Source organism: Drosophila hydei, unplaced genomic scaffold (genome assembly GCF_003285905.1).
Source record: "Drosophila hydei strain 15085-1641.00,03,60 unplaced genomic scaffold, DhydRS2 tig00008122-arrow-pilon, whole genome shotgun sequence".
In the NCBI taxonomy this organism is placed as follows: Eukaryota; Metazoa; Arthropoda; class Insecta; order Diptera; family Drosophilidae; genus Drosophila; species Drosophila hydei.
Window position 1 is genome coordinate 1,821,401 of NW_022045833.1, and position 20,942 is coordinate 1,842,342.

Sequence of the window (20,942 nt, forward strand, 5' to 3'; positions counted from 1 at the left end):
AGTCGCAACAGGTTAATTCACATTGAGAATTGTCAACAGTGTCACAACTGCTCACAAATCAGAACGTCAATAACATTGCAATCGATTAACGATAATCATAACAAATAGTAGAGCGCGCACGTGGAATACGCAGCGTCTTTCTATCCGGCTGCAAATCCTTAAATAATTGTCTGAAAATATGGTTTTCTTCACCTGCAATATTTGCGGCGAGTCCGTTAAGAAGCCTGCAGTAGAAAAACACTACCAGACAAAATGCCGGGGCAAGACCAAAAACGTTTCGTGCATGGATTGCCTCAAAGACTTCTACGAAGAGGAATATGTAGCACACATCAAATGTATTTCGGAAGCTCAAAAGTATTCCAACCAAAACTTCGTGCCCAAGGAGCCAAAGAACAAGAATGCACAGAAGCAGGAGAGCTGGATGGACATCATACGCGCTATATTGGACAGCAGTGACTATCAGCTGACGCCCCCGCTGCGGAGCGCCTTCCAGCGACTGCAGAGCGTGGACAATGTGCCGCGCAAGAAAGCGAAGTTCGAGAACTTTGTGGGTAATTGCATGCGTATGCCACGCCAGCAAGCAACGCAAGTGTGGGACATACTCGAACAGGAGCTGAACAAAATGAAGGCAGCCAAACAGGCCGAATTAGAAGCAGCCAAGGCCGCCAAGGAGGCAGATCTGAAGAAAAAGGAAGAAGAGGCGCCGCCCAAGAAAAAATCTAAGCTGGAGCCAGCAGAACCAGCTGCAGCTGCAGCTGCTGAAGAAACCAACGAATTCGACTGGGCAGCACAGCTGCTAAAGCTGGTATCCAAGCAACCCGATGGCATTTTCCAAGAGAAGCTCAAGAAGAAGCTGCTTAAGAAATACACAAAGCATCTGGCTGTCGAGGAGCTAAGCGAGAAGCAGGCAAAGAAATTTGACAAACGCTTTGACAAGCAGCTAAAAAAATCGGACGCACTGCAGCTGGAGGGTGATTTGGTTAAGAGCATCTAGCAAATAGTCTCTCACGATCTAGCGTAATTTAGACAGTATGTTAACGTAACGTTAGAGAACAATTAAAACTGTAAGCAACTTAACTGAATTGTTTCCTACTTTTAAGATGAAACTGTGGATGAGTTGAGCCCATCGGCATTGCTGCTTTTAGGACTCTTGGCAACGACAATTAAATTGATCTGCCGTTGCCTCTGCATTGATCTTAGCAATGACTGGAATTGTCAGTAGTGTCTGCCTGTACCTAAGCCCATGGAAGAGGTGCTCTTAAGCTTGCTCATCATTATTCATCTATCTTATTTCTTTTTTAAGATATGTCCATGGACTTCCCTTCTTTCTGCCTGAAGCTGACCCTCTTTGAGGCCCTTTCTTCAAGCCTGCTTTTATATTCTCTTCTCTGCTGCTTGAAACATTTAAGCCCACAAATGACTACTTCAAGTGGAATCCAGATTTGCATGCTATTTATTGCTGCTCCGTCTGAAGCTCTATTTAAATCTATGTAGACTTCGTTTGCTGCAAGCACTTTTGCAAATATTGGCGTACGACGTGGCATTGCGCTGTCTTGTGAAAGCGCTCCGCTGGACACCTTAATATCATCTCCCTAACCATGCACTCCATCACCAGACCCGGAAACGGATGACAGCCATGTGGAATCAGGCGCTTAGCCAAAGCTTTCACGTCCTTGTGCTCGAGCTGTCCTAGAGCTGCAGCAGATTTGTCAATTCAGAAATAGTAGCTAAGCTAGATACTTACCATGTTTGTCGCACTTAACGTATACCTCGTAGAGCAACGCCTCATCCTTTGCATTGGCCAAATCGTTCTCCAGGTGCTCGCGCACGTGATGCAAGTTCAGAGACTGACGATTGCCTGCTAGAAAGTCTGTGCTGTTGTATGTGCATTCGGCAGTGCACTGGAAATTTATAGACAGATTATAGAAGCTGAAATGATGTGAAGTAGAGTAGCTATACCCTAGCTAGACTGGAATGGCAAAGTGCTTAATGATGCATATGATAGATCTAAGATATATCTAAAAACTGCATACATCGCCTGCTAATACTCACAAACATATAGAGCAGTTCATCCTCATCGTTGGTGTAGTCGATTTTGTTATGCCAATCGGATTGACAGTCGCTGAACTGCGGCGATTCGTCATGCAGATCGCAGCAAAAGTCGTGCTAACAAATAATTGAGGAATAAGTCAGATTAAGTGACAGAGCAGTGGGATGCCGTGGGCAAAGCTTCACCATTGTATTAGCTGAATGGTGTTCACAAAACTCGTCCAGCTGTGGCATCATTCGCACCACTTGCAACCAGAGCGCAACATTGAACAGTTGCCACCACACAGAAAACATTTCGAATACGTTTCACAGCTCGATTGGACTTCTCTCTCTCTTTTATAAACAGATGAATCGTCTAGTCAATTGGCCGTGGCTTAAAACAATTTCAAAACTTTTAATCACATGCTTCATTTAAGTTCTTAATTATTTGCAGTTACATTAGGGCACAAAATACACAGATCTTTTTTTAGAGGTATATCTGGTTTAATATATAAATTGGGTAGAAAGTTAATATAATGAATAGTTATATAATATAGTTTGATATTTGATAACTTTAGAGATATAATTTAGTTTATTTATAATCTCTCTGAGAAAGTGGACATTTAATTGTCAGGTTTTGTTTTTAATATACCTCTTTTACGTACCCCTACTCTTCCGCTTTCTCTATCTTCTCGTCTTCCCACTCATCATATTCCTTGACCTCATCCGCCCCCTCCTTTCGCTAATTTTTCTTCTTCTACATTCCTTCTTTTTCTTTTTCCTTCTTTCCCTTTCTCTTTATTCCTTCACTTCCTTTCCTTTACTTTACCTCCTTCTCTTCCTCCACCTCGTTTTCGTCCTTTTAGTTCGGAAATCTTCTACCTTTTTCCTATATTCCTCGTTTTTCGCCTCTTTCCACATATTTTCCCTATTCCTCCTTCTCATTCCCCACCTCTTCTTCCATGTTCCCCTTCAAATTTACTTCCATCTCCTCCTCTTAGTCCTCCTCGTCCTTCTTGCTCTACAATTCCACCTTGTCTTCCTCCTTCTAATTCTCTACCTCCTTCATTCTTCTTCAGCTAGTCCTCCTACTCTTCCTCCACCTCCTCCTCTTCCTTCACCTACTTCTCCGCCTCCTCCTTCCTCTTCTCTCCTCCTTCGTTAACATTCTTTAGAGTATCTTTTGTGTCTGCAACAAGCCCTTAAACAGAGTTTTATATCTGTCAAATCAATTATTAATAGAAATGCAATTTGATTTTAATGCCAATAATAAATATATTTAAGTACTTGGAGTTCTCTTCCTAGTGTCATACTCATACATACAATTATATCAAAGCTAGTTGTTGTTGGATCTATGCCGACTTTTCTAAGGCGACGTTTCGCTCTGATTCCTGGAATTCGGCTGCAACTCCCTGAAGATAAATGATTTTGGGAGTAGGCAGCCATCCATCACCGATCAAGCGGCACCTACCATATACATATGTATATATATGTATTCCTATAGATCTGTGACAGACGCGCCCTGCTGCCAAATATAGTTAAGGCAAAGAAAATTCACTTTCGAGTTGGAATTTCATGATGGACTGACTGATGCATGCGGAAGCAACTGCCATGCCCCTGCCCTCTTGCAACCAGCTGCAACTAATTAACCGAGAAATACATCATAAATAGCCCAAGTAGATGATCATTATGTATAAAACTGAAAACCGAAAACCAAAGACGAGACCAGAGTCACAGACGCTCTGTCGCTGCCTCAGAACTTTACATTTGTTTATTTTTACAGAGCCACGGAGCGTTCGCTCCATGTGTGCGTGTGTGTGGGTGTGTGTGTGTGTGGCAAAGGGACTATGTCTACGGCGCTTCACGGTGGCATGAAGAGAGAGAGGGATTGCGAGAGAGCTCAGAGTGCAATCAAGCGGCACGTGCCCGCCCTCGCCTGAAGTTCAGTTCTACGGAATTGGAACGCGTGCCTCGCCTCGTCTAAATGTTGATCTCAATTTTTGGGGTCACCCTAAAATCGCCCCACCTTGTGGTTATCAAGCAACCAAATCAAAACACACCCACCAGATTGAGCAATTCTAAGCTAGGGGAGAGTAGCGGCTATTTATGTAGGGAGTCCTATGATTATTATGTTGGAGCTGTGTGGCTAAGCTCTTTAAATGGGTTGAGTTTACGGGCATTAGATCATCATAGGGTATAGGGATATTATAAATATAATTTTTGTAATTGCTAATAAATATTTCAAATATATATATATATATATAATGTCTATATATATATATATATAAATTTTTGTTTCTACTTTAGTAAATTTACTAAAATTATTTTAAAATATTTTTTTTTTAACTTAACATATATTAGGAAAATCTATAAACAAAAGGTACTAACTAACCACTTCTATATATATATAAATAATCAAAAAAAAATTTTTTTTTAATTTTCTTTGTATTGGAAAAAATTTATAAAAAATAATTTAAAAAAAAAATAGGCATTACTATATTCTAAAAATATTCACATTTTCATGTTAAAAAAAAAACACAAATTTAAAATTTGCCCAAAAAGATTTTGGATTTCTATAAAAAAAATCCTTTTTGTAAAAATTTTCCACTCAGTTGATATTTATAATTTTTCTCATTAATTTGCCCAACTCTTTAGCTGTAAAATATTTGCAAAAAAAAAGTCCGATCTTAATGCGTGTGGAACATAAATGTCAACGGCAAAAGCGAAATGTCATAAATAAGTAAGCAAAATCGTCTATATAAAATCTAGATCTATTTGGATCAGTGCTCGCTCTTTCACGCTCTTTTCGCTCTTATTTGCTCCGCTGTTAACTTGCGCTCGCTGTTAAGCTGCCGGGTTAACAGAAAATGCATTTGATTGTGGATGGGAAATTAACAGCGCATGAAGACTCCAGGCTCACGCACACGCGCACACACAGGAATATACATTTGTGGCTCTGTTAGGCATGCATGCATGAAGCCTCCAGACACACGCATACATTTGTAGCTCTGTTAAGTGTTAACGGTCAGTGGAACCGAACCAAAGAGAATTCCACAGAGCAGCGCTGCGATTCAGTCAAGATTTTGTTTTCATCGCGTGCGGTTTACTTCGCTCGACTAAAGAATCGAGTCAAATCGAAAGCTATAAAGGAGACAAGGCGCTCCAAGGCACAATTCCATAGACAAATACATATATATGTATATTATATATAGTATAGCTATAGATACTATATAGAGACTCAGTTGTCCGCCGGTTCGTTATTTTTAAATTCGATATTTTTGGAAGCAAACACTACGCGCGCGTCTCAATGTGTGTGTGAGTGTGTGTGCCTGTGTGTGTCTTTAAAAATGCTGGTCGCAAAATTGTGAAACTCGCACAGATTAAATAGAAAATATTAATTTAAGAATTTCTTTTTAAGAAATTACAAGAAAAGAAGCAAATTGAACTTTGCAATGAAAACTTTTAATCGAAAATTGTGGCGCCTGCTGCTGCCTTTGCTTCTTGGCCTCAGCCAGGTGAGCGGTCAGTTTGAGAACTACCTGGACAGCCTACACGCCGAGGAGCTATATGAATACGTCGAGGGCAGTGGAAGCATACAATACTTGGCCAAGGGCAACAGCGAACAGGCGCTGTTGCAACTGGAGCAACCCATTGGCTTCTATGGCGAGAAATATGAACAGATCTATGTGAGTATAACTAGACTATATAGTAAGTATATGCACATCTATATATATATAATCTGTTAACAAAGTAGCCATAGAAATTGTGCTGAATGAATTTATTTTTGTTGCATTCAACCGACTGATAAGAGCGCAGCGATAAGCCCAAGCCAATTGTCATTATGCAAATAGTTTGCTTAGTTCAATAAGAGCTCTTTCTGTGTGTGTGGGTGGGTGTATTTATAGCTACGTAGACAACATAAATCGACATTAATTTTGGGCCAAAATATGACAGCCGCCTCTGGCTCATTTCGACAACACAAAAACTGTGTAATCGCACGCAAAGTAACTCAAAGATACATTTGTATCTGATAGATACATTTCTTCTACGACGGCAATTCGCACGCACTCAACACAACACTTGAGGGTGGTCCATGGCCAGCTTCTTCTTCTCGCTTGCCTTCTTTTTTTTAGGCACAGACGCTACAATAAATAGCGAACAAGTCAACCCATTGATGTTCCCGTTGTAGCTGTGTTAAGACACATCTAGCCCGCCTTGGCGCACATCCAAACTTTTAGCCGCCTTTTTTTTATGAAATACTCTCAAGCAGGGTATTTGAAAATTGTCAAAGACTTTGAGCGTAGAGCTGAAACGATGTGAACAGAGGATTTGTGTGTTATTTTTGCTATTATAGATTGATAACGCGGGCTCTTGGCTAGCAAAATATTGCATAGGAATAGGTAAAGGCATACAACATTTTTGAATGTGAATCTAGGTGCAAATCGTACTTTCTGGATTCTTATTTAATAAGTTTCTATATATCTGTTACCTCTAGAAGTTTTAGCTTGAAGTTTTGAATCACAGCTAGACAATTGGCTACTGAATTAATTATATGTAATTTTTAAATATAGCAAAAAGTTAAAAAAATTCTTCTTGAAAAAAATTATGTTGGTTCGAAAATAAATAAATAAATTTTATTATGTTTTTAAATATTAATATAATTTGAATAGAAGCCCAAAAAATTTTATTAAAGTGAGTAAAAAAATTAAAATTTTTATTTAGTTGTCTGATTCAAAAGTGAACACAAAACTAGATTCAACTCAATGTCTGTTCAATTTAGGATATTAGGATATAGAGTAGTATAATCTGTCAGTCTGAAAAACATGTTTTTATGATGCGTTTTTAGGTCCTCTAGCATTAACACATTTTTTTAAACACGCTCACAAAGTGAAAAAAGTATATTGGTTCTGTTTTTCTTTACTTTCAATTCTTTTCGATGTAACTTAATTTAAGTTTTCTAACTACTAAAACCCTACTGTTCTTTCCCTCTTGGTCTCTATTTATTTCGCAGCTGTCTTGTCAAGTCTTCTTTAATATATTCATTTTTCAAAAATTATTTATTACATTTTATAATATATTGATATATGAATATTAATATATTTTTATTTTGAAAGAAAAAAATTCTTATTGATTAGTCAAACATCAATAAAATCCTATAGCATTTATTAAATATATTATATTTTCTGTACTTCCCCCAATTATTTTAAATAATTGCAAAACCTCTTATCAAGTATTAAAATCTGTGCATCAGTTGAGTAATCTTTTTGTATTATATGTATGTATTAAATAAGTAAGAGTATTTAATGATCCTCACCTCAACGTCGATTATTCCGCTTTATATCTCTTGTTCTTAATGATTTTTTCTTGTTGAACGTCTAAAAATTATGATGTGCTCTTAGCGGCGCGTCGAGGCGAAAGTGTCGCCTATTTCTGTTAGTTAATTAACTGAATTTATGTGTCTGACGTCGAAAAATAGCACGCGGCACAGAATGGTGAGTGGCATTATATTATGGCCATAGCAATGCATAAATTCGAGAATTTCTTTGGCCAGAAATAACCAAAAGCCTCATTTTTCCAGCTAAATCACATTATTCAATTTTATTATTATCAAACCCCTTTAAGCAGCTATAAATAGAAGATCAAACGCATTAACAAGTCAGTAAAAATGTAATCAAATTGAGAAAATTGAGGTTGCATTTATTTTAAAATCAACACAAATTCAGGTGAATGCGACGGAATATGAATTTTGTTAAAAAATATGCAAAAGGTTTTTTATAAAATAATAAAAAAGTAAAAAAAATAAAAATACATATTTTTTTTTAATTTTATATAGGATTTAGTAAATATATATATGAAATCTTGAATTTGTAAATAAATAAAAAAATAACAGTAAATTAAAGAAAAATAATGGAAAAGGTTTCATTAATATATAAACCATTTTTATACGTACACAAGGCATTTACGCCAGTGAATCATTTACCAAATAGAAACAGAGCTAAGTAAAAATATTTAAATGTCGAAAGTCTGCCGCCCAAATAGATTGACCTTAAGATAAAATAGAAATTTGAAAATGAAATTTTACAATTTGTTAAGTCGTAAAAATGTTAAAAATTATATTCATAGCAAAGACAAACATTGCCTAAAGTAAATAAAATAAATCATTAAAAAAAATCAAAATAAATTAGCTGCAGAGACTTGAGTCTCAAAGGCATTTCAAGTGGCTTTTGGCAAATATTTCCACACATTGCTGTAGCCCGCTGCGCCGAAGATGAAGTGCGGCAAGTCGTGGTGCTAATTTGCTAGAAAATTGTTTTATGCCACAGAGCAGATTCTTTTCTTTTGGGCACACACATGTGCTCCAGTTACGAAAATAAGAAAAACAAGAGAGAAAAGAAAAAGAAAATATATATAGACGTATATTTGTTTATTTAGGCAAAATGGATGCAAGAAAAATACGCAAAGTTGTGCAATTGAAGTTGAAAAGTGAAAAATCAATTTGGCATTCCGATTGGAGTGCGTGGCGCAGCGTAAACAGGAGCAGGTCACGCAGCTGGATAATGTTGGCTCGACTATTTATCTAGCACTAATTTAGAAAAGTCATTAGAGGGAGGGAGAGAGTCTGGCTGCCTCCCTCCCTCTCTCTCACTTTCTCTCTAATGATCATTGAGATGCGCCTGTTAATGATTTGTTTTTGTTTAGTTTCCGGCAGGCGCAGTGGCCGTTAAATGTTAAGTGCCCTGTTGGCACTTCACAAAGGAGCTAATTGATAGACCATATGCACTTATACACTAGCCATGCCCATGCCCAGACACACTTCAACTAAGTGCATCCCATTCACATCTCCATTGCAGATCAACACGAATGGCATTTTGACATTTAACGTGGAGTTTACGGAGTACTTGAATCAGCCCTTTCCGCTCGAGTATCCCTCAATAGCGGCCTTCTACTCGAACGTCGATACCAGCAACAGCGACGACGACAGCTCCATTTCGCTCTTCGAGTCGAGGGATCCTCAGTCGCTGAATCGCGCTCAGTTGCTGGTGCGCTACGCCTACAGCGATTGGACGGAGTTCGAGGCGAGGCAACTGATTGTCGCCACGTGGCGCAACGTGGGCTACTTTAACTCCAAGACGGACAGACGGAACACCTTTCAGGTGGTTTTGATTGTCGGCGACTCGCAGACCTTCGTCCAGTTCATCTACCCACAGGGCGGACTCAACTGGCTGCAGGGCGAGGCCGGCGAGTTTGGCTTGCCCGACATACGCGCCCAGGCGGGCTTTGTGGCTGAGGATGGACGCTACTACAATCTGAATGGCTCGGGATCGGAGAACGTAAGTGCGCTAGCCAAACTAACCAACTTCCAACTCACGCTCTACAATTCCACAGGCGCGTTTCCTTAGCGACAGCACCAACTTGGGCGTGGCCGGCGTCTGGCTCTACCAGGTGGCGCCGTTGGCTGTCGACGAGAATGCGCTGGCGCCCAACAACGTGGAGACACGCACCGAGTCGCCGGCACTCGCGCAAAGCTGCAATGGCAATGGCCATCAATGCGATAGCCATGCTCAATGCTACGACAAGTCCGAGGGCTACTGCTGCGTGTGTGATCCGGGCTTCTATGGCAACGGACGCTCGTGCCTGGCCAACGATCTGCCCATGCGTGTAACCGGCTCACTGTCGGGCCAGCTGAATGGCCAGGCCATCAGCGAAGAGGCCAAGCTGCAGTCCTACGTGGTCACTACAGATGCGCGCATCTATACGACCATCAATCCCGTGAGTGGCGAGCAGGCGGCGCAGCTGCGCTTGGTGCTGCCGCTGCTGACAACCGTGGGCTGGCTGTTCGCCAAGTCCGTCAATGGAGCCGCGAACGGCTATCAGCTGACTGGCGGCAACTATCAGCACATCTCACGCATACAGTACGAGACGGGCGAGATGCTGTTGGTGAATCAGACCTTCGAGGGCTTGAACTACTGGGATCAGCTCACTGTGAAGATTGAGCTGACGGGCTCTGTGCCACGCGTGGCGGCAGAAGCGGCACTGCATCTACCTGACTACACAGACGAGTATCGCTTTGTGCGTCCTGGCGAGCTGCACTCGCTGCAGTCGTATCAACTGGAGCTGGCCGAGGAGAAGCGCGTGATTGGCTTCCAGGTGGATCAGCGCATACTCTACCAGAGCTGCCTGCGCGACGACGATGCCGATCCAACAGATCGCAGCGTACTGCAGAAGGTGTCCAAGATTACGCTCGACTACTTCGAACGGGATCAGGCGCTGCGCACCAGCGCCCTGAGCAAGATCGGCGTTGATGCCGAGTCGAATGCCTGCACCGATGGCAGCGTTCAGTGTGGCGAGAACGCCATCTGTGTGCCCTACGAGGATACCTATCGCTGCGACTGCCATCATGGCTACTCCGCCCAGGTGGACGAACGTGGCGCCGAGATCTGCATCGATGTGGATGAATGTGCGCTGGGCACTCATGTCTGCGATGAGAATGCGCTGTGCTCCAATAACGAGGGCGGCTTCAGTTGCGTCTGCGTCGATGGCTACGAAGGCAATGGCTATCGCTGTCTGCGCAATAACACGGCCGACAACATAGAATACTCTACGCCATCCGAGACGCCAGTTGACAGTCAGCAGGGCTATCCGACTGAGGAGGAACAGCAGCAGCCACGCCCACAGCCGGAGCAGCCGGACGAGCATGACGACTATCAGCCCAATCAGGGCAATGGACAACATCTGGATGAGTGCTATGTAAGTGGAAGTATTTTACTGTCAATAGAAAAGTATCTTAAAATAAAAGTATCTCCAAAGAAAAGTATCTAAAAAGGAAAGAATATAAATGAAAAGCATCTCAGAAGAAAATAATCTTAAAAAGAATCTTAAAAATATCTCCAAAGAAAAGTATCCAAAAAGAAAAGTATCTCCAAAGTACCTCAGAAAAATGTATCTCAAAAGAAAAGTATCTCCAAAGAAACGTATCTCAATAATTAAGAAAACCGCCTCTAAAGAAAAATATCTCAAAAGAAAAGTATCTTAAAATAAAAGTATCTTTAAAGTATATCAATATAAAAGTATCTTCAAAGAAAAGAATCTTAAAAAAAATCTCAAATGAAGTATCTTCAAAGTATCTCAAAATAAAAGTATCTCCAAAGAAATGTATCTTCTTAAAAGTTCAAAGTACATCCAAAGAAAAGTATCGTCAAAATATTTGCAAAAAAAGTATCTTAATCAAAAAGTATATTCATGAAAGTATCTTACCAGAAAATAACCTCAAAAGAAAAAAATCTTCAAAGAAAAGTATCTACAAAGAAAAGAATCTCCAAACAAAAGTCGAAATATCTCCAAAGAAAAGTATCTCCAAAGTACCTCAAAAAATGTATCTCAAAAGAAAAGTATCTCAAAAAAAGTATCTCAAAAATAAAGTATCTCAATAGAAAAGTATCTCAATAGAAAAGTATATCAATAGAAAAGTATCTCTGAAGAAAATAATCTTAAAAAGAATCTCAAAAGACGTATTTTCAAAGTATCTCCAAAGAAAAGTATCGTCAAAATATCTGCAAAGAAAAGAATCTTAAAAAAGTATATCCAAGAAAAGTATCTTAACAGAAAATAACCTCAAAAGTAAAGTATCTTAAAAGAAAAGTATCAACAAAGAAAGGTATCTCGTGTTTCAGAAAATATGTACCTCAAAAAAAAAACCTTAAAAAAGTATCTCAATAGAAAAGTATCTCCAAAGAGAAGTATCTCCAATGAAACGTATCTCAAAAGCAAATAATCTCCAAGGAAAAATATCTCAAGAGAAAATCATATCCACAATAAATTTTTTTTTCAAAATTTTACCCAAGAAAATTTGGAAAATTCTGTAGTAAATTGAAACAGCTTGAAAATATTATAAATTTTGCCTGAATATTGTGTATGACAAAATAAGATTTGGTTTTAAAGTTCTTAATGCTTCCAATTTTCTAGCAGTTTAATTGCATTTATCGAATTTTTATAATCTGAGAGATGGCCTATCTTGAGGCTACATGTTTTATGGGAAAATTAAAATTGAGGTTGGTTCACAATATGGAACTGAACTTTTTTTTTGTTTATATCTGGATTGCAGAGTTGTTCGCCAGATGCCGATTGTTATGAGGGTCGCTGCGGCTGCCGCGAAGGCTTTTCCGGCGATGGCTACAGTTGCGTGAATATTTGCGGTCACGATGAGGTGTTCGAGCACGGACGCTGTGTGCCCATTCTGCTGGACGATCATGAGGTGGAGCCAAGATGCAATATTCTCGGTGACTGCACCTGCCCCGCGGGCTATGAGCTGAGCGAGGAGAGCCGCACGTGTCGCTTTGCCGGCGGCTATGAGGTGGACAATAGCGAGGATCTGCTGCCCTGCGATGTGGACTCCAACTGCCATATTAATGCGCGTTGCGCCTGGTGGGAGAACCAGCTGCGACACATCTGCACCTGCAATGCAGGCTACAGCGGTGATGGCTACAACTGCGATCCCATCGAGGACTCCTGTGCGATTGTAAGATATAACCGAGACCTGCTACCAAACAGACTCTGATCTACGTGCATCAATTGTTACAGAAACCGGAAATCTGCGATGCACATGCCACCTGCGGCTACAACGAAGAGCTGGGTAAATCGGAATGCATCTGCCAGCGAGGCTACCAAGGCGACGGCCACAACTGCCAGCTGGCTCCGGAGTGCCATGCAGCAGAGCAATGCGGGGAGAATGCCTATTGCGATGGCGGCGTCTGTCTGTGCAACGCCGGCTACGAACGGGATGTGAGCGATCGTTGCGTGCCCACTGGACGCTGCGGTTCAGTCTTTTGCGGATCCAATGCCATTTGCAAGTGGGATGAGGCACTGAGCGTTCAGTTTTGCGATTGCATCGATGGCTATCAAGGTGACGCACTTACGGGCTGTATTAGCATACCCATACCCTGTAACTTGCGCAACAACTGCGGCATACACGCCACCTGCGAGCCCACAGAGTGAGTCAGCCAGCCACGGCACAGCTAATGGGAAAACAGAAAAACTGATTGCTTTTCCTCTCTTCCAGGGATCCCGCCAATTACACTTGCCAGTGTAATGCTGGGTATCGCGGCGACGGCTACGTTTGCATCGAGGAGCAGAACTGTTTGAGCAATCCCACCATGTGCGACATGAACGCTAAATGCCATTCGACAAACTCGGGCTTAGTCTGTGTTTGCAATCCAGGTGAGTTCTTAGTCGTCCGACTTCTTGCGCTGCGGCACACGATCCTCGGGGCATGGTGTGCACGAATTGATAAAGACAAAAGTGAAGATTGCCAGGGCCAGCACCACATTTAAATATCCATTGTTGCGATCCCAGGTCAGGGGATGCATAAAAAACTCTCGCATAGACTGTAACGTCGTTGTCTTCCGACGATAGTGCTCCGCCTTTTGCAATTGGCGTCGCTGCTGTTGACGCAGTGCCCAAGCCGCTGGCTTTCCTCTGAGAAGCGATGAAACTGGTGAAGTCAACCCAGCAGACGCAGCTTTAATACGCGAGACTTTCGCAAGCACACTCTGCACTGGGCGCATCTCGTTTATATTTAATTATTTTTCACCAAAAAAAATGTCGTACTTCGAATTTTGTTAGAAATTGAAATTGGATGCGATACGTGTCTAAGGCAGTATTGAATATTGTACAAAAGCAATGCCAACTATTGTCTGAACTATGAAGCAGAGCAAACTTAAAAACTTTAAAGTGGCTTACAGTATTTTTGAGAAAAACATTTTAAAAATTCTTTTAGCTAGCTACAATTACTTTATTTTTAAGAGTAATTACTTTTAATTACGTAAGATTAATGGGCTACTTTTTTATCTATTTATATATTATAATTTCAACATATACTATATGTTTTAATTACCTTAAATACTCACTGTTATTAGATAATTACTTTGAATTACTTAGGATAATGGAAGTCGTATGAATAATAGTAGTTGCGCACTATGCAAATAGTGGAATATGAACTTTTTTCAGCTTGTAATTATTCTTAATTACTTACCGAAAACTATTCTTGCATTTAGGAAATGTTTTCCAGCAATTACAGCTATTTTAATCATGTATTTTTGAATTGAATTACATTTAATTACTTAGTAGTAATTGAATAAAACTAACCAGAGCTATCCGTACTGAGTAATTGAAATAATTGGAGCTGTCTTCAGTTATTAATTACCTTAAAATAAATTTGTTAGCTTACTAATTACTTTTAATTATTTTAAGTAATTGAAAGCTTATAATTTATAAATTTATTTACTTATTCTTTAGGTTTCTACGGCAATGGCTCAGTTTGCTTGGAGCGCCAACAGCATGACTCCAACTTCCTTATTGTCAGCCAGGGCGTGGTCCTCGTGCGTGTGCCTCTGAATGGACGCAATGTGCAGCCTATTAAGGTGGCCTCGATGGCCATTGGCTTGGACAAGGACTGTGTAGAGGGACGCATCTACTGGGGCGATATATCAGCCAGAAAAATCATCAGTTCCAAATACGATGGCACCGATGAGCGCGTCTTCATCAGCACAGGTAAGTGGACTAAGGCGTTCGGGTATATAACCCAATCATCATGATATATTTCGCTTGCAGACATTGAATCGCCAGAGGGCATTGCCATTGATGTCATTTCCCGTCGTTTGTACTGGACGGATTCGGAGAAGGACACTATTGAGGTGGCCAGCCTGGACAACTCGTCGTTGCGCGCTGTCATCATCAACAAGGATCTGGTGAATCCACGTGGCATTGCCGTGGATCCCTACAGAGAGTGAGTCGTGCTACCAAAGAACCTACCTGAGATGCATTTTCTTAACTGTAACTCTCTTTGCAGGAAACTCTACTGGTCCGACTGGGATCGGTCGAACCCAAAGATAGAGTACTCTGATTTGGATGGCACAGGTCGCGAGCTGCTGCTGGGCGCCAATGATGTCAAGCTGCCCAATTCTCTGGTGGTGCTGGAGCACAGCGGCGAGCTCTGCTATGCGGATGCGGGCACCAGAAAGGTGGAGTGCATCAATGCACAGAGCCGTCAAACGCGCACCATATCCCAGGAGTTGTCCTATCCATTCGGCTTGACCTTTACGCACGATCAATTCTACTGGACCGACTGGACAACGTAGGTGGCCGCAAGCTTTCTCTGATAGGCAAATCCACTTAGCTTCCTTTCTCTCTTCCACACAGCAAGAAGCTGGAGAGCGTGGACAGCGCGGGCGTACGCCAGAAGCCCATTCAGACGACCTTCTTTGGCAGCCACAAGCTGTACGGCATGACCGCCGTGGAGCAGAATTGCCCGCAATACTCCAGCCAGTGCCAGATCAACAACGGCGGCTGCACCGATTCACGCCTCTGTCTGGTCAATCGGAAGTCGCCCTCTGGCAAGAGCTGCAAGTGCACCAGCGCCTCCACCGGCTGCACTGTGGCCTCGCCCTACGACTTTGCTGCGCCACGCAAATGAAGCAGCCCCAAAGAAGGGTCTACAATTAAATTAGTGAAAAACCAAAAAAAAAGAACAAATAACTTATGAAATCAAAAGGAAAATTATTTTTGTATACGCAAAACAGAGCAATCTATAAACTAAGATAACTGAAGATCACGTACCAAAGCAAGCAAACAACTAATTCATAATACAAACCAAACTAATGTGTGTGCCATCTTTTGGAAAGCTACTCAATCTAATAAATAATATAAATAAATACATATACCTAACTATGTGCAATTATTTGAGTGGGTCTGGTTAAAGCAGGGGCTCAATATTGGCAAAGCCTTTCAGGCTTCTATAATATTATTGATGTTCATATGGGTATCATATATCCGTTTAATCAAATTGATTTGGTTTTTATCAAAGTTATGAGTCTCTGAAGTAAGGAACTTATCTTTTAATAAAAGATCTTGATCACAACTAATTATACGCCCGATTTATGCAGTTATGGTATTTATATAAAATTAATTAAAAAATAAAATTGGTAAATTATTTTTTAAAAATTAAAAAATAAATATTATAGTTAAAAATGTATTTAATTTTTAAAAATAAAATTTGTACTTAAAAAATATATAGTTAAATTATAATTTTGCTTGCCTTTATTTGAATATTAATATACATTAAAAAAAGGCAAGCAAAATGATAATTTAACTATATATTTTTTAATACAAATTTTATTTTTAAAAATTAAAAAAATAAATATTATAGTTAAAAAATATTTAAAAACTAAAAAGTAAATCATAATTTAACTATATATTTTTTAACTATAATATTATTTTTTAATTTTTTTTATATACAAAAATTAAAATATAAAAAATAAAAATTTAATGAATTTTATTTTATAAATTATATATAAAATAATAAACATATTTTAAGTTATTCATATATATATATTAAAATTAATTGATTTAGTATATATCAGAAAATTCGTGCTTCAAGTCCCGCCCAGCTTTAGCTTTAACAATTTCATTCAGTTTTCATCAACTATATATTTTGAATTTATTGTGAGTTTTTCTTGTCATGTTTTTTGTCAAGTGCTTTAAAGAGCACATTTAAATATTACAGCAAAGTTTTATGATCTAAACTTGTAATGTGCCTCGAAGAGCATTCAATTATCAATTAAATATAGTAAGTACATTTGGTTTTTGTTTAGTTGTTGTTGTTGTTGTTGTTTGTGGTTCTTTGATAACTAATCGTAGGCATTGCCATTTTTTTGCTTTTTGTACATTGAGACATTTACTAATTGCTAATTTAGTGACCGCTAATAGAATACCTAGTACTAAATATATGTATATATATATTTTTTATATATAGATGCTATATTTTTTTTTTGGTTTTCTGTTTTTTATTGGATGTGCTAGGCTTATCTAAGCGCGCATAGGTCGCATAGGTTCTTGAGACACTGGAATGCATGGTTCATCATCATTTCAAACTGGAACCGAGTAAAATTCACTTAGTATAAAACTGTTTTTTTTTGCTCTATGTATATATCTTAAAGTTCATTATATATATATATATATATATATATTTGTGTGTGTGTGTGGAGTGTAGGTACATTTGTATGCTTTAGCTAAAGGCTAATTAATAAATTTTCCCTGTTGCTGGGGACGTGTCTAGGTTTTTTCTTTGGGAGGTGCCAATCGACAGTTAAGATATATATATAATATATATATATTTATATGTATGTGGTTGATGCTTGGAATATGTGTATAGCTCATTGAATTTGGTACAGTTTCGTTTATAAGCTATAGGCTTAGGCTTTGAGCACGGCCCTCAAAACCGAACTAAGTGCTTAACGACTATCGACTATCGCCTATCGACTATCGACTATATATAATCATAAACTTTTATTAACTAATTTCTGTTGTTTTGCGTTGTAGTTCTAATAGTTTCTATGCAGTTCCTTGAATGCCACCATCTTAAGAACTAATATATACAGCAACTACATAGCATTGTTTTCTGTGTTTTGTTTTGTTTTTCTTTTTGTTATTCTTTGTAAAGCATTAGAGTATACCAAAGCCTGTTTCTTTTGAATGTTTTATGTTCTGAAAACCGTTATTAAAAAGTTTTTTATTTTTTACGAATCGAAAGAATATTGCGGTACAAAACATCGATAGCACCTTTCTTATAGTAAAAGAGATTATTATAACGAATTTAATGCAAAACGCTGTGCAACATATGAAACCTAAGGAAGTAGCTGAGTGCACTGTCTATGAATCAATTGCGAAACTTTGAATGGAGAAAAATCATGAACAAATTTCAACTACAACTAGCGCTTACAACTATCGTATATACATAATTTTGTATGGCTACTAAAAAGCTGTTTAAATAATTTCTTTTCTTTTTTTTCCAAATTTATTTTCTTGGTTTTTGGTTTTGAGCCTCTTGTCTTGGGGCAGCTAATTTGCATTAGAGCGAGATATGCTAGAAATGAATCGAATTATCTTATAGTTATATATAGAATGCATTAGCAGCTAACACATCTTCTTTATGCACGATACTATTTACAGCTAGCTAAAGTGGTAGATACCATTCCATTCATGCCAATAGTTTAACTACTTTGTTGTTCCCAAAACACACTTTTTGCACACTTTTTGAATAAAGCATACCGAATTTTGAATCTAATTTATTGCTACTCATATACTTAGTTGTAGTTTGCCTATAAGCCAAATGATAAAACACATCCACATCTTCGTTACACTTAACTAAGCCAACTCAGTGAGAAAGAGAGAGGGGAGAACTCTCAGCTAGGGGCAATACTAGTCTAAATTTCATTAGCTGCGACACGCACACAACACAGACACGGGATAGGCTGCTTTTGGGTGGGTTGGATTCTTAATAATAATACTTAGAGATGAGCAATTGAGAGCTACAGATATATTCATGACACGAACTTAGGCCCTTAAGGCAAGAAAATGTATAAATTAATTTATAGAAAATAATTTCTATTAAAAATAATATTAAAAATATTTATAATAATAATAATAATAATAATAATAATAATAATACTAATAATAGTAGTAAAAATAATAATAATGATATATAGATATATAAAATCATATATGCTTTTAAATAAAATAAAAAATAAATTAGTTGTAAAAAAAAAATAATAAAAATGCTAATAATATTTCGACTTTTAGTTTGATATTTTGTTAAAAAATAATAATTTTAATAATAAAAAAAATAATTAAAATAAAAACTTACATTGTGTTTGCTTTGTGTTTTAAGCTCTTCTCATACTAAAATAATTCGTGTCACGCTATATCGACACGCGCTCATCTCTATACCATTTGATTATACATATAAATAGTTTTGGGTTTGATTTTTGGCTTTTAAACTCGTTTGGGTTAAGCAGCTTGACCTTATAGCAAGCAGAAGCAGGGGTTGCCTCTTTAGAACTTATCGCGACGTCTGTGTGTGCTGGCCGAATTCTATATCCATTTGTTTTTGGACATGGACGAGCGGAGTCGGCGACCCCACATCAGGTTGTATCATACAATCGTGCCCTGCAAGTGCTGCGGCGACGGCCCCTGTGACGACTGCGGCAGCGAGTCCTGCGCCTGCAGCGAGGCGCCCGACGAGGTGCTCGGTCCAGGACCCAGATCTGCGGTATTTATGGCCAGCGAGGAGCTGGCGCCCAGCATGCCGCTGCTGCTACCGCCGCCGCCGCCGCCGCCAGCGCTGCCGCCAAGTGCCGATGGATTAATGCCGCCCACGCCACCGCCGCCCAAAACACACGGCACGCCCAACATGGGCGTTGGCTCCTCGGGCGGCGTCACTTGCAACGAGATTTGATTCTAATCAAGAGAGAAAGTTGATTGGATTATTAATTATCCTAGCAAAAGCTGAGTGAGTGAGTGTCTTACCTCCATGCCAATGCTGCCATTGAGCGATATCTTGATGGGATTGCTGTGATTGGTGGCCTGCATCAAAGTGGTAAAGTGACTGATGCCGATCTCCTCCAGCGAGGACTTGCGACGACCATGGCTGACGCCAACGCTGGGCAAGCCCTGCCGCAGCGACGACGAGCGACGCAACAGAATATCATTATCGATCTGCAAGTAATAAAATATTGGACACATCCAAAAAGCAGAGACCAGATTAGAGATTAACGATTAACAAGCGAATGGCCAAAACAAAACACAAGAACACACAAACACATGAATTACACAATACAAATTGGCTACAAGAAGTTCTCTTTTTTGTTGGCCTAAACACACATTGAACTGAAATCCGTGCCGCACGCTTGCTGATTAAATTGTTTGCATTAGGTTATTATATTATTATTCTTATTACTATTATGATGATTGTTATTGTTATTATTTCGTTTCGCTATTTATATTCTTTTTTCTTTCTTGCTGCGGGTGCAAAACCAACTCGAGTTAACGGAAACGGAAACGTGATGTGGACATATCCGTTGCGTGCGTGCTTTATGGTTATGAATGGTTGCTGAACTGGTTGGTTGTTCTTGTTGCTGATAGTTGATAATTGTTGCTGTTGTTGTTGTTGCAATTGTTGCTGTTGTTGTTGTTGATGTTGGTCTGGCTTTTGCGGCTGTTGTCGAGTGCTGCGGCTTTTTGAAACGCTTCAATTTTGTGAAATGGATTTGCGAGTCTTTCAAAAACGAAATGCAACCAAATTTTGATGCTCTACATGGATCTATGTGTTTGCGTGTGTGTGTGCATGTGTGCATGTGTGTGCGTATGAGCATTGTTGCATTTTACATTGTGCTTCTTCATACCACAACTGTGTGTATGTTTGCTCAAGTCTAGGTGTCATGTTAGCCAATTCAGTAAAGTAAAATCAAATTTCGGCGCACCGAAGCATTAAATACCCTTGCAGCACTCTGGTATTGTGAGCTGGTCAACTTGTTGACATGTCCTATACTATATATATATATATCATATATTCCTCACACTTTCCCTCTATGCTAAATGTATTTAATTCTAATATTTAATATTCGGAATAAATTTTAAAAATTTTATAGTTGAATCTTATAATTTTTTTAATTAAAATGGTATTTCCTAAGCAAAAAACTTTTTTTAAATTTTATTTACTAAAATTTTAATACATATAAATATATTATTTTTAATTTTGCTACAAATTTAAAATAAAAATTTGGTAACGATAAATATTTTAAGAAATTCAAATGGTATATATATAAACATATATATTTTATTTGAGTTTCTAAGAATTTATTTAAGCTTAAAAAAATACTTCTAACTTTCAATACGTTTTTCAAATTGAAATAAAACTTTACCAATTTAAATGAATTCTCAACTCATAATACCAAGAAATTCATAAATTTATTATATATAGAAAAAGCTTTAATTTTTTTGTTTTATTTTTGTCGTAATTTATGCCAAGATAATAAAAAGTTATAAAATTTTCTATAAAAAATAAATGTCTGTAAATATGTTCT

General features: G+C 38.7%; 5 protein-coding genes across 8 annotated transcripts in view; 2 read left to right on the forward strand and 3 right to left on the reverse strand.

Moving 5' to 3' along the window:
• The first annotated feature begins 71 nt into the window (after positions 1–71).
• Positions 72–1,067, forward strand: LOC115483367 (uncharacterized protein C16C10.8). Its single transcript, XM_030225074.1, has one exon. The coding sequence runs from the start codon at positions 179–181 to the stop codon at positions 992–994; it is 816 nt and encodes a 271-aa protein (XP_030080934.1). The 5' UTR covers positions 72–178; the 3' UTR covers positions 995–1,067.
• A 388-nt stretch (positions 1,068–1,455) lies between these two features.
• On the reverse strand, positions 1,456–2,362 carry LOC115483387. Its single transcript, XM_030225140.1, has 4 exons — positions 2,236–2,362; positions 2,053–2,166; positions 1,745–1,901; positions 1,456–1,695 (listed from the first exon to the last, which is right to left on the reverse strand). The coding sequence occupies exons 1-4, from the start codon at positions 2,341–2,343 to the stop codon at positions 1,487–1,489; spliced, it is 588 nt and encodes a 195-aa protein (XP_030081000.1). The 5' UTR covers positions 2,344–2,362; the 3' UTR covers positions 1,456–1,486.
• Positions 2,363–5,465: 3,103 nt separating this feature from the next.
• On the forward strand, positions 5,466–15,538 carry LOC111592444 (nidogen-2). Its single transcript, XM_023304631.2, has 10 exons — positions 5,466–5,714; positions 8,880–9,359; positions 9,415–10,776; positions 12,131–12,544; positions 12,577–13,016; positions 13,085–13,242; positions 14,320–14,574; positions 14,635–14,809; positions 14,873–15,157; positions 15,223–15,538. The coding sequence occupies exons 1-10, from the start codon at positions 5,481–5,483 to the stop codon at positions 15,494–15,496; spliced, it is 4,077 nt and encodes a 1,358-aa protein (XP_023160399.2). The 5' UTR covers positions 5,466–5,480; the 3' UTR covers positions 15,497–15,538.
• Positions 13,231–13,684, reverse strand: LOC111592409. The gene has a single exon (XM_023304588.2). It carries the CDS (start codon positions 13,587–13,589, stop codon positions 13,251–13,253), a length of 339 nt encoding a protein of 112 aa, XP_023160356.1. The 5' UTR covers positions 13,590–13,684; the 3' UTR covers positions 13,231–13,250.
• The window catches only part of LOC111605706 (potassium channel subfamily T member 2), a 148,810-nt gene continuing 143,323 nt past the window's right edge, over positions 15,456–20,942 (reverse strand). For 3 of the 4 annotated variants that reach the window (XM_030225020.1, XM_030225021.1, XM_030225024.1), the window contains 3 exons: positions 19,387–19,575; positions 18,725–19,317; positions 15,456–15,515 (listed from right to left, as the gene is read on the reverse strand). In XM_030225020.1, the coding sequence (XP_030080880.1) occupies positions 19,012–19,317; positions 19,387–19,575 (495 nt within the window). In that variant the 3' untranslated portion in view covers positions 15,456–15,515; positions 18,725–19,011. Of the gene's footprint in view, positions 15,516–18,724; positions 19,318–19,386; positions 19,576–20,942 lie in introns of those variants that run through there. The other variant, XM_030225022.1, reaches the window with a different exon arrangement.

What these genes read in the sequence shown, in the direction of transcription:
- LOC115483367 (XM_030225074.1), top strand. Translation starts at nt 179, where the DNA reads ATGGTTTTCTTCACCTGCAATATTTGCGGCGAGTCCGTTAAGAAGCCT.
- LOC115483387 (XM_030225140.1), bottom strand. Translation starts at nt 2,343, where the DNA reads ATGTTTTCTGTGTGGTGGCAACTGTTCAATGTTGCGCTCTGGTTGCAA. An exon ending in ACCATTCAGCTAATACAATG is followed by an intron (nt 2,167 to 2,235) that starts GTGAAGCTTTGC and finishes ATTATTTGTTAG; the next exon opens with CACGACTTTTGCTGCGATCT. An exon ending in CGTTAAGTGCGACAAACATG is followed by an intron (nt 1,696 to 1,744) that starts GTAAGTATCTAG and finishes AATCTGCTGCAG; the next exon opens with CTCTAGGACAGCTCGAGCAC.
- LOC111592444 (XM_023304631.2), top strand. Translation starts at nt 5,481, where the DNA reads ATGAAAACTTTTAATCGAAAATTGTGGCGCCTGCTGCTGCCTTTGCTT. An exon ending in GCCACCTGCGAGCCCACAGA is followed by an intron (nt 13,017 to 13,084) that starts GTGAGTCAGCCA and finishes CCTCTCTTCCAG; the next exon opens with GGATCCCGCCAATTACACTT. An exon ending in TACTGGACCGACTGGACAAC is followed by an intron (nt 15,158 to 15,222) that starts GTAGGTGGCCGC and finishes TCTTCCACACAG; the next exon opens with CAAGAAGCTGGAGAGCGTGG.
- LOC111592409 (XM_023304588.2), bottom strand. Translation starts at nt 13,589, where the DNA reads ATGCGCCCAGTGCAGAGTGTGCTTGCGAAAGTCTCGCGTATTAAAGCT.